Source organism: Coregonus clupeaformis, chromosome 24 (genome assembly GCF_020615455.1).
Source record: "Coregonus clupeaformis isolate EN_2021a chromosome 24, ASM2061545v1, whole genome shotgun sequence".
In the NCBI taxonomy this organism is placed as follows: Eukaryota; Metazoa; Chordata; class Actinopteri; order Salmoniformes; family Salmonidae; genus Coregonus; species Coregonus clupeaformis.
Window position 1 is genome coordinate 44307979 of NC_059215.1, and position 12733 is coordinate 44320711.

Consider the following 12733-nt stretch of genomic DNA (forward strand, 5'->3'; position numbering starts at 1 on the left):
GGATTAACAGGATCAGATTACACAGAGCCTATCACACAGACTTACACCAACAGGGAATGTAGACAGTCCATTAAATAACTCTTCTGTCTGGAACAACATATACAAAACAAAGTTAGACACGTCGGGCTGCATAAGCAGACTGGTACAGTAGCCTCTTGACATCTAGGATAATGGAAATCTCTGATGACACCCTATTTCCTAGTGCACTACTTTTAGCCAGAGTCATATGTGCTATTTGAGAAGAAGTCTATAAGTTGCATTGGTCTTTGTCAGCCTCCTGTAACACTCTCTACTTAGCAAACTTGTGATGATGAAATCATCAGAGGATAACCCTTGAGTATACAGCATATGTCCTAGACGTTTTTCTCATGAATTACTGTGTGTGTGTCCTAAATCTGTCTATGATGACACCATGCTGAGTTCCATGCACATCCCTAATCCTAATAGAGAAGCTCTTAAAAGGGGCTGCGCCCGCCTCGGGGGGCAGAGCACACCACATCTCATCGCCAGGATCTATTTCCTCCATCTATCTATCTATCCTTCCAGCCCTCCAGCTAGAAATAGCTCCTCTCGTAGAAGGGATAGTGCTTTCTCTTTCCTCTCTCAAAATACCAGAGAGGATAGAGAAAGACACAAACTCCTGTAGAGATACATAGACACACAGAAACACACACACACCCCAACAGCCACCGCCATGAACGGCACAGAGGGCCCAAACTTCTACGTGCCCATGTCTAACAAGACAGGGGTGGTGCGGAGCCCCTTTGAGTACCCTCAGTACTACCTAGCTGCACCCTGGAAGTATTCGCTCCTCGCTGCCTACATGATCTTTCTCATCATCACAGCCTTCCCCGTCAATTTTCTTACGCTCTACGTCACGGTGCAGCACAAGAAGCTACGGACCCCCCTGAACTACATCCTGTTGAATCTGGCTGTGGCTGACCTCTTCATGGTGGTGGGGGGCTTCACTGTGACCCTCGCCACAGCCCTACAGGGATACTTCTTCCTGGGGATCACCGGCTGCAATGTTGAAGGATTCTTCGCCACTATGGGAGGTAAGTCATGGTGATGGTGGAGCCCTAGGGTGTAGGTAGAAGTTGGGATGTAAGACAAAGTGGACGCAAGCTACAGGGTAAGATATTTCTGTTCACATAATGGTTATGGTTAGGCTATGGGGAATTTGATATTAGATCTGTGGGTAAGAGAAACTTTTACCTAAAGGAGTGCCCGACTTTCTCCAGGTGTAACCTTAATCTCAATGACGTTATAGTAAGGTGAGACACATTTTTTCCTATATCAAGAACATGTTTTTAGAATAATTGAATAGCACCCTCCATTGTAAAGAAGACTTGAATAAAGCCCAGCACCTTATGAGATGTAACATTTGAGTCATTTAGCAGACACTCTTATCCAGAGCGACTAAGGTTAAGTGCTTTTCTCAAGGCACATCGAAAGTGTGTATCTGTGTGTTTTACCTAGTCAGCTTGGGGATTCAAACCAGCAACCTTTCAGTTACTGGCCCAATGCTCTTAACCACTAGGCTACCTGCCACCCTATGATATGTACATGTGCACATCTTTGACACACCTGTGTTTTGTGACTGGGGGGGGTGGGGAGAGGTATTTAAGAACTGCAGATGTATAGACCTTTTTTATATATATACAGTTGAAGACGGAAGTTTACATACACCTTAGCCAAATACATTTAAACTCAGTTTTTCACATTTCCTGACATTTAATCCTAGTACAGATTCCCTGTTTTAGGTCAGTTAGGATCACCACTTTATTTTAAGAATGTGAAATGTCAGAATAATAGTAGAGAGAATGATTTATTTCAGCTATTATTTGTTTCATCACATTCCCAGTGGGTCAGAAGTTTACATTCACTCAATTAGTATTTGGTAGCATTGCTTTTAAATTGTTTAACTTGGGTCAAACATTTCAGGTAGCCTTCCACAAGCTTCCCACAATAAGTTGGGTGCATTTTGGCCCATTCCTCCTGACAGAGCTGGTGTAACTGAGTCAGGTTTGTAGGCCTCCTTGCTCGCACACACATTTTCAGTTCTGCCCACAAATGTTCTATAGGATTGAGGTCAGGGCTTTGTGATGGCCACTCCAATACCTTGACTTTGTTGTCCTTAAGCAATTTTTCCACAACTTTGGAAGTATGCTTGGGGTTATTGTCCATTTGGAAGACCCATTTGTGACCAAGCTTTAACTTCCTGACTGATGTCTTGAAATGTTGCTTCAATATATCCACATAATTTTCCTTCCTCATGATGTCATCTATTTTGTTGAAGTGCACCAGTCCCTCCTGCAGCAAACACCCCCACAGCATGATGCTGCCACCCCCATGCTTCACGGTTGGGATGGTGTTCTTCGGCTTGCAAGGCATCCCCTTTTTCCTCCAAACATAACGAGGGTCATTATGGCCAAACAGTTCTATTTTTGTTTAATCAGACCAGAGGACATTTCTCCAAATAGTACGATCTTTGTCCACATGTGCAGTTGCAAACCGTAGTCTGGCTTTTTTATGGCGGTTTTGGAGCAGTGGTTTCTTCCTTGCTGAGCGGCCTTTCAGGTTATGTCGATATAGGACTCGTTTTACTGTTGATATAGATTTTGTACCTGTTTCCTCCAGCATCTTCACAAGGTCCTTTGCTGTTGTTCTGGGATTGATTTGCACCAAAGTACGTTTATCTCTAGGAGACAGAACGCGTCTCCTTCCTGAGCGGTATGACGGCTGCGTGGTCCCATGGTGTTTATACCTGCGTACTATTGTTTGTACAGATGAACGTGGTACCTTCAGGTATTTGGAAATTGTTCCCAAGGATGAACCAGACTTGTGGAGGTCTACAAGTCTTGGCTGATTTCTTTTGATTTTCCCATGATGTCAAGCAAAGAGGCACTGAGTTTGAAGGTACAGTGCCTTGCAAAAGTATTCATCCTCCTTGGCGTTTTTCCTATTTTGTTGCATTACAACCTGGAATTTAAATTGATTTTTATTTGGATTTCATGTAATGGACATACACAAAATAGTCCAAATTGTTGAAGTGAAATGAAAAAAAGTACTTGTTTCAAAAAATTCAAAAAAATAAATAACGGAAAAGTGCTGCGTGCATATGTATTCACCCCCTTTGCTATGAAGCCCCGAAATAAAATCTGGTGCAACCAAATACCTTCAGAAGTCACATAATTAGTTAAATAAAGTTCACCTGTGTGCAATCTAAGTGTCACATGATCTCAGTATATATACACCTGTTCTGAAAGGCCCCAGAGTCTGCAACACCACTAAGCAAGGGGCACCACCAAGCAAGTGGCACCATGAAGACCAAGGAGCTCTCCAAACAGGTCAGGGACAAAGTTATGGAGAAGTACAGATCAGAGTTGGGTTATAAACAAATATCCGAAACTTTGAACATCCCACGGAGCACCATTAAATCCATTATTAAAAAATGGAAAGAATATGACACCATAACAAACCTGCCAAGAGAGGGCCGCCCACCAAAACTCACAGACCAGGCAAGGAGGGCATTAATCAGAGGCAACAAAGAGACCAAACATAACCCTGAAGGAGCTGCAAAGTTCCACAGCAGAGATTGGATTATCTGTCCATACGACCACTTTAAGCCGTACACTCCACAGAGCTGGGCTTTACGGAAGAGTGGCCAGAAAAAAGCCATTGCTTAGAGAAAAAATAAGCAAACACGTTTGGTGTTCGCCAAAAGGCATGTGGGAGACTCCCCAAACATATGGAAGAAGGTACTCTGGTCAGATTAGACTAAAATTGAGCTTTTTGGCCATCAAGGAAAACGCTATGTCTGGCGCAAACCCAACACCTCTAATCACCACGAGTACACCATCCCCACAGTGAAGCATGGTGGTGGCAGTACATTCTGTGGGGATTTTTTCATCGGCAGGGACTGGGAAACTGGTCAGTATTGAAGGAATGATGGATGGTGCTAAATACAGGGAAATTCTTGCGGGAAACCTGTTTCCGTCTTCCAGAGATTTGAGACTGGGGACGGAGGTTCACCTTCCAGCAGGACAATGACCCTAAGCATACTACAAAAGCAACACTTGAGTGGTTTAAGGGGAAACATTTAAATGTTTTGGAATGGCCTAGTCAAAGCCCAGACCTCAATTCAACTGAGAATCTGTGGTGTGACTTAAAGATTGCTGTACACCAGCGCAACCCATCCAACTTGAAGGAGCTGGAGCAGTTTTGCCTTGAAGAATGGGCAAAAATCCCAGTGGTTAGATGTGCCAAACTTATAGAGACATACCCCAAGAGACTTGCAGCTGTAATTGCTGATGTCAAGCTAAGAGGTACTGAGTTTGAAGGTAGGCCTTGAAATACATCCACAGGTACACCTCCAATTGACTCAAATGATGTCAATTAGCCTATCAGAAGCTTCTAAAGCCATTACATTTTCTGGAATTTTCCAAGCTGTTTAAAGGCACAGTCAACTTAATGTATGTAAAACTTCTGACCCACTGGAATTGTGATACAGTGAATTATAAGTTAAATAATCTGTCTGTAAACAATTGTTGGAATAATTACTTGTGTCATGCACAAAGTAGATGTCCTAACCGACTTGCCAAAACTATAGTTTGTTAAAACAAGTTTTAATGACTCCAACCTAAGTGTATGTAAACTTCCGACTTCAACTTTATATATATATACAGTGAGGGAAAAAAGTATTTGATCCCCTGCTGATTTTGTACGTTTGCCCACTGACAAAGAAATGATCAGTCTATAATTTTAATGGTAGGTTTATTTGAACAGTGAAAGACAACTACAAAAAAATCATGTCAAAAATGTTATGAATTGATTTGCATTTTAATGCAAAACATGACTTTGTGATTGCCAACAAGGGTTTTGCCACCAAGTAATGATGTCAGACGTTTCTTGTAGTTGGCCACCAGGTTTTCACACATCTCAGGAGGGATTTTGTCCCACTCCTCTTTGCAGATCTTCTCCAAGTCATTAAGGTTTCGAGGCTGACGTTTGGCAACTCGAACCTTCAGCTCCCTCCACAGATTTTCTATGAGATTAAGGTCTGGAGACTGGCTAGGCCACTCCAGGACCTTAATGTGCTTCTTCTTGAGCCACTCCTTTGTTGCCTTGGCCGTGTGTTTTGGGTCATTGACATGCTGGAATACCCATCCACGACCCATTTTCAATGCCCTGGCTGAGGGAAGGAGGTTCTCACCCAAGATTTGAAGGTACATGGCCCCGTCCATCGTCCCTTTGATGCGGTGAAGTTGTCCTGTCCCCTTAGCAGAAACCCCCCCCCCCCAAAGTATAATGTTTCCACATCCATGTTTGATGGTGGGGATGGTGTTCTTGGGGTCATAGGCAGCATTCCTCCTCCTCCAAACACGGCGAGTTGAGTTGATGCCAAAGAGCTCCCTTTTGGTCTCATCTGACCACAACACTTTCACCCAGTTCTCCTCTGAATCATTCAGATGTTCATTGGCAAACTTCAGACGGGCCTGTATATGTGCTTTCTTGAGCAGGGGGACCTTGTGGGCGCTGCAGGATTTCAGTCCTTCACGGCGTAGTGTGTTACCAATTGTTTTCTTGGTGACTATGGTCCCAGCTGCCTTGAGATAATTTACCAGATCCTCCCATGTAGTTCTGGGCTGATTCCTCTCCGTTCTCATGATCATTGCAACTCCACGAGGTGAGATCTTGCATGGAGCCCCAGGCCGAGGGAGATTGACAGTTCTTTTGTGTTTCTTCCATTTGCGAATAATCGCACCAACTGTTGTCACCTTCTCACCAAGCTGCTTGGCGATGGTCTTGTAGCCCATTCCAGCCTTGTGTAGGTCTACAATCTTGTCCCTGACATCCTCGGAGAGCTCTTTGGTCTTGGCCATGGTGGAGAGTTTGGAATCTGATTGATTGATTGCTTCTGTGGACAGGTGTCTTTTATACAGGTAACAAGCTGAGATTAGGAGCACTCCCTTTAAGAGTGTGCTCCTAATCTCAGCTTGTTACCTGTATAAAAGACACCTGGGAGCCAGAAATCTTTCTGATTGAGAGGGGGTCAAATAATTATTTCCCTCATTAAAATGCAAATCAATTTATAACATTTTTGACATGCGTTTTTCTGGATTTTTTTGTTGTTATTCTGTCTCTCACTGTTCAAATAAACCTACCATTAAAATGATAGACTGATCATTTCTTTGTCAGTGGGCAAACGTGCAAAATCAGCAGGGGATCAAATACTTTTTTCCCTCACTGTATATATATACTACTAGTCAAAAGTTTGGACACACCTACTCATTCAAGGGTTTTTCTTTATTTGTAAAATGTTTTACATTGTAGAATAATAGTGAAGACATCAAAACTATGAAATAACACATATGGAATCATATAGTAACCAAAAAAGTGTTAAACAAATTCTTCAAATAGCCACCCTTTGCCTTGATGACAGCTTTGCACACGCTTGGCATTGTCTCAACCAGCTTCATGAGGTAGTCACCTGGAATGCCTTTCAATTAACAGGTGTGTCTTCTTAAAAGTTAATTTGTGGAATTTCTTTCCTTCTTAATGTGTTTGAGCCAATCAGTTGTGTTGTGACAAGGTAGGGGGTTATACAGAAGATAGCCCTATTTGGTAAAAGATCAAATCCATATTATGGCAAGAACAGCTCAAATAAGCAAAGAGAAACGACAGTCCATCATTACTTTAAGACATGAAGGTCAGTCAATCTCTGGAAAATGTCAAGAATTTTGAACGTTTCTTCAAGTGCAGTCGGAAAAACCATCAAGCGCTATGATAAAACTGGTTCTCATGAAGACCGCCAAAGGAATGGAAGACCCATAGTTACCTCTGCTGCAGAGGATTAGTTCATTAGCGATACCAGCCTCAAAAATTGCAGCCCAAATAAATGTTTCACAGAGTTCAAGTAACAGACACATCTCAACATTAACTGTTCAGAGGGGATTGTGTGAATCAGGCCTTCATGGTCGAATTATTGCAAAGAAACCGCTACTAAAGGACACCAATAAGAAGAAGAGACCTGCTTGGGCCAAGATACACGAGCAATGAACATTAGACCGGTGGAAATGTGTCCTTTGTTCTGGAGTCCAAATTTGAGATTTTTGGTTCCAACCGCCGTGTCTTTGTGAGACGCGGTGTGGGTGAACGGACGATCTCCGCATGTGTAGTTCCCACTGTAAAGCATGGAGGAGGACGTGTTGTGATGTGGGGGTGCTTTGCTGGTGACACTGTGATTTATTTAGAATTCAAGGCACACTTAACCAGCATGCCTACCACAGTATTCTGCAGCGATACGCCATCCCATCTGGTTTGGGCTTAGTGGGACTATCATTTGTTTTTCAACAGGACAATGACCCAACACACCTCCAGGCTGTGTAAGGGCTATTTGACCAAGAAGGAAAGTGATGGAGTGCTGCATCAGATGACCTGGCCTCCACAATCTCCCGACCTCAACCCAATTGAGATGGTTAGGGATGAGTCGGACGGCAGAGTGAAGGAAAAGCAGCCAACAAGTGCTCAGCATATGTGGGAACTCCTTCAAGACTGTTGGAAAAGCATTCCAGGTGAAGCTGGTTGAGAGAATGCCAAGAGTGTGCAAAGTCATCAAGGCAAAGGGTGGCTATTTGAAGAATCTCAAATATAAAATATATTTTGATTTGTTTAACACTTTTTTGGTTACTACATTCCACAAGTGTTATTTCATAGTTTTGATGTCTTCACTATTATTCTACAATGTAAAAAATATTAAAAAATAAATAAAAACCCTTGAATGAGTAGGTGTGTCCAAACTTCCCTGTGTACTTTTAGATACAGTAGGCTGTGTTCATTGTTAAGTTTTCTGCCTGTGTCCAATATTCCTTAACTGTCTGAATAATTTCTGCACATGAGCATTAATACTGTGTATGTGTCTCTGACTTGCTGTGTGTCTCTCAGGGGAGATCGCCCTTTGGTCTCTCGTTGTATTGGCCATCGAGCGTTATATCGTGGTGTGCAAACCGATGACCAACTTCCGCTTCAATGACAGGCACGCCATTGTGGGCGTGGCCTTCACCTGGATCATGTCTCTCACCTGTGCTGTACCTCCATTGTGTGGCTGGTCCAGGTAGGTCACCCTCTAAATACCCTCCAAATAGCATCTCCTACTAGTCTTACCTTAAATGTCACCTTAAGAAAGGGGATTGGGCTGATGGCTGGTAGACCTCAGGGGCAATACTTCTGTATATTACATTTTAAATCAAAAACATGAGGTGTATGTATGTAGGTACATCCCAGAGGGCATGCAGTGTTCCTGTGGGATTGACTACTACACCCCGAAGCCTGAACTGGGCAACACCTCCTTTGTCATCTACATGTTCACCCTCCACTTCTCCATCCCTCTGGTCATCATCGGCTTCTGCTACGGCCGTTTGCTCTGCACCGTTCGCGCGGTACGACCACACACAATCACTGCGTACCGGTAAACATACGGGACTACTATATCTCCAGTTAGGGCTCATATCAAAGTACTCTGTGTGTGTGTCCGTCCATTCAGGCGGCAGCCCTACAGCAGGAGTCGGAGACCACACAGAGGGCAGAGAAGGAAGTGACCCGTATGGTGATCGTCATGGTCATCTCGTATCTGGTATGCTGGGTGCCCTATGCCACCGTGGCCTGGTACATCTTTGCCAACCAGGGCACCAACTTCGGCCCTGTCATGATGACCATTCCAGCCTTCTTTGCCAAAAGTGCTGCCCTCTACAACCCAGTCATCTATATTCTACTCAACAGACAGGTAACCCAAGCAGAGTGTGTATGTGTGTCTACATAAAACGGACATAGATAAATGTGTGTGAAAAACATCCCCTTGACCTCTCCTCCCTTCTCTAGTTCAGGAACTGCATGTTGACCATGGTGTGTTGCGGGAAGAACCCATTCGGTGAGGAGGAGACCTCCACCGCCTCCTCCAAAACACAGGCCTCCTCCATCTCTGCCAGCCAGGTCGCCCCTGCCTGACCTACGACCTGGAAACCCTGACTCCTTACCTAGCCCAGCCCATCTGGGGACCCACGCCAAGCAGCAGCCTCCGATAGGCCAATGTTCTCTCGATTTACCTCTGTCTACACTGCAGGGGTGTGCCTGTTGTATCTGTATCCCTCATTGTGACCTAAGCATAACAAACCAAGGAACAGTGCTTAGTTGGCTTCATCAATCGGTTACTGGAGTTGGTAGAAGTTGCCTCAAACCACTGATAAAGGGTCAGATTATTTTTACTCCCCCTTAAAGGTTAAGGTTAGGAATAGGGGTTGCATTGTCTGATGCTAGGTCTGTGGTTAGGGCATCTCGACTTCTACCTCAAGCACTTTTAGCAGCACAACTGGGTGTCATTTTGGTGGCTGTCCAACTAAACACGTTCCATGGGATCCCCTCCCATTGAAACACGTTCAATAACTTAGTGTTGAAGTGAAACCTTCTAAATCCTCAATATAAGAAACATGTCAACTTTTGGTTACGTAATTGTTCAGCTTATCCCCCTTAAATATGCTTTAAAGTATCTATTTGTTAAATGAATACTTAGGGTCAAATGCGTTTTACATTTGTTTAGAGTGTGCCTACCCATAAAGTGTTGAGGAGAGCTCTCCCCTGGTTTCTGTGTCTTTCCCATGATGAGGCTGAGGTGGTTAGCTCTTAACTATTGGCTCGGACCAGGTCCTGAATGTAAACAAATGGACCTGCTTAGAACCTCTGCAGAGAGAAGCCACCTCCTGAGAGTGTGTGTTAGTGTGCGTGTGTGCATGAGTGTGTGCATGCGTATATGTTTAAAAGCTCTGGAGACAGGACAAGTGTTAATAATGTAAAGATTAGGATGTTGTACGTGATGTGGAAATAAAGTTGTTAAATGTCCGGGAATAAAAATGACGATAAAAAATTGTGAGACCTTTCTTTTTCATAGCTGTTCCTTTCATATGGGAGCATTTACAGTCCTAGCCTTTCTGAAAAAGTCCAGATGCCCATTGGGTTGTTAGGTAGTATGCACAACCAATCAAGATAGCACTAAAACAAACACTACATTGCTACCCTGTGGTTTACAAATGTTGCTTTGCTGACATTTTCTCAGTTTGCATAGGTCTAGGGCCTAGATTCAGTCAGATCAAGCCTTAACCAGCGATAGCAGACACCCGCATAGCAAATGTTTTGGCAATGTCGAGGTGGAACTGCGCTGCTGTTGCGATCGTTGTCACGAAGCCACAGCGTTAGAAGTTCAGAATGAGAAAGTGTAGGCTATATAGAAATAATGACGCTCAAATGTTTTAATCATGAAACAAAATAATGAGGATTTCTATTATCCTAATCAAGGTGTAGATTACATCTCACATTCCAGTGTTCAAACTTGTAAATAAGGCTGCATGGGACTTTTGTTAATGCGACTCCGTGCAGCCAATGGCAATGTCCGCTTTAGGTATAATGCCGGGAGCCACTTGTGGATTTGACTGCTCTAACTCAGTTCCACCTCCGACACCACCAAAACAACCGCTATGCGGATGTTGGCTAAAGCGGATTTGATTGAATCGAGCCCTAGTTATTGATGAAAACAGGAATTTAAATATTGTTATGAAACTGAAATGTCATAACATTTTTATACTATATTATAGCTTTGTAATAGCATTTATTTTCACAAACTCTGACAATAGACCTAAGTCATTTTGGCATCACAAGTACAGTCATGTCAGACAGTTCTTCCTCTTTGATTAACTGAAGGTCATAGTTTTACTCTAAATTTCCCTCTTGGTCATAATCCTTCTCCGTTCTCAGTCACTTACAAAACAGATCAACCTGCCTTCACATGAACACATCCAATGTAATTCTTCCCAGTGAACTACATTCCATCTGCTCAAATAGAGTCCAGTCTCTTTGCAAGCAGGTCTGGCACATGAAACATCACCTAAATACATCTTCTTAATTCTACTCTCTACTCTCTACTCCTCCATAACCCATCACCTATTTGCAAAGCACATTGGGACCTTTAGTTCAAAGCACCGGTGGAGTTCTTTGCCATTTCCACCAATCAAACCTGAGAACAGTGCAGGCTGTAAGAAGATAGGAGGAGTTTCTCATTCACATATCATTGAACAGGCCACTCAGAAAGCATTAGAACTCAGCTATAAATATTGCTATGGACATTTATCATACAGTACAGTGCATCATTGGCTCGTCCCCCAAGAGAAAGGGGGTCAGTGCGTAAGATGGTTGCCGGGGCTCCAGGTACCAGAGGCGGTGACGTCATCCAGAATAAGGCCCATCTCCAACTGCCTCCTCTAACTCCAATATGCTTCAGGTCAAATCAGAGTGAAACCAGAGTGAGATTTAAGCCAGGTGTGAACAGGCAGGAAACCAGATTGGGTTATATCCATGTGTGAATAGAAGGGTCAACACAGTCAAAGAGAGGATCCAGAGATTCTATATTTGATACAAGGGACGTGGGTATCAATTCCTCAGTATCTGAAGTAATTGCTCAGTACAAGGTACGTTTCTTAGGACATTTCTTAATCCATGGTACAGTGCTCCCAACCAGGTTTCTGAGGCAGTCTTGGGTTAGGGGTGGTACAGTAAAGCTCAAGCTCCCATCTCTTCCAGTCTTAAAGCAAAATCTTTCTTAAAGCAAAAAGTTCCTTTCTGTCTTTGGGCTCTATAAACAGAAGGGATATGTGGAGGGTAGACAGACAGGGGGTTTCCTAGGTCCTTGGACCCCGGGTAGGGTGGAGGCAGCCAGGGGGAATGGGCTGGGGTGGAAACTGGGTGGAGGGAGACTCAGGCCTCACTGCTGCACTCATAGATGTTGTCCTCCACCAGAGCAATGACCTGCTCAAACTTGTGGTGGAGCTGAGTACGCTTTGCTGTGGGGTTGGACTCCAGAGCACTCACCACCTGACAGTGAGGGGGATGAGAGAGAGGGAGAAGGAGAAAGAGAGAGAGAAAGAGTTCAGACAATCGCCAAGCCAGCAACCTTACAAAACTTATCTACCCACAGTTAGAGAATGAGAGCGAGATAGAGAAATAGAAAGAGAGAGACTCATTTCAGTAGCCGTCAAGCATTCATGCATTCTACAGCACAGGACAGAAACTCAACCACCTGCCCGGACAGAGAAAGAGAGTACTTCAGCCGTTCTTCAGCCTTCACGCATGCCTCTCTCCCCACAAAAGCCTTTCCTGTTCACATACTATTTACAAAACCCACGTATGTGCTGCCTTTCATGCCTGATAGTTGTCATGCGTTCAGTGGGTGTTACTGTCAGCGTGTGCCCAGTGAGAGGGCTGAGAGAGAGAATGTGTAATCAGAAGTGATTCATAGAGAGTCCCAGAGAAACCTCTCAGTGCCAGGGCTTGGTTGCATAAAACATCTTAAGTGTTAGAGGGCACTTTGGTCATTCCACTGCAAGAAAGTGTTTTTAAGGGGGGAATGCGCCTTAAAATGTTTTATGCAGCTGACTTAAAGTGTAGGAAACTTTAAGGGAAAAGATAAGGGGGAAATTAACTTAAGCTGTTTTATGCATCCAGGGCCCTGGTGTCTGCTGGTACAGGAGAATGGCAGTGAACAGCAGCTAAACACGTATGATGAGGGCCGTCAGACATTATGATGAGAGCCGTCAGACATTATGATGAGGGCCGTCAGACATTATGATGAGAGCCGTCAGACATTATGATGAGAGCCGTCAGACATTATGATGAGAGCCGTCAGACATTA

General features: G+C 43.9%; 2 protein-coding genes across 2 annotated transcripts in view; one reads left to right on the forward strand and one right to left on the reverse strand.

Moving 5' to 3' along the window:
* The first annotated feature begins 499 nt into the window (after nt 1–499).
* LOC121538583 (rhodopsin-like) lies at nt 500–10315 on the forward strand. Its single transcript, XM_041846726.2, has 5 exons — nt 500–1055; nt 7948–8116; nt 8276–8441; nt 8546–8785; nt 8881–10315. The coding sequence occupies exons 1-5, from the start codon at nt 695–697 to the stop codon at nt 9004–9006; spliced, it is 1062 nt and encodes a 353-aa protein (XP_041702660.2). The 5' UTR covers nt 500–694; the 3' UTR covers nt 9007–10315.
* A 325-nt stretch (nt 10316–10640) lies between these two features.
* LOC121538584 (plexin-D1) overlaps nt 10641–12733 on the reverse strand; it is an 81806-nt gene continuing 79713 nt past the window's right edge. Inside the window, exon 36 of the mRNA XM_041846727.1 lies at nt 10641–11916. Coding sequence (XP_041702661.1) covers nt 11800–11916 — 117 coding nt within the window. The 3' untranslated portion in view covers nt 10641–11799. The remainder of the gene's footprint in view (nt 11917–12733) is intronic.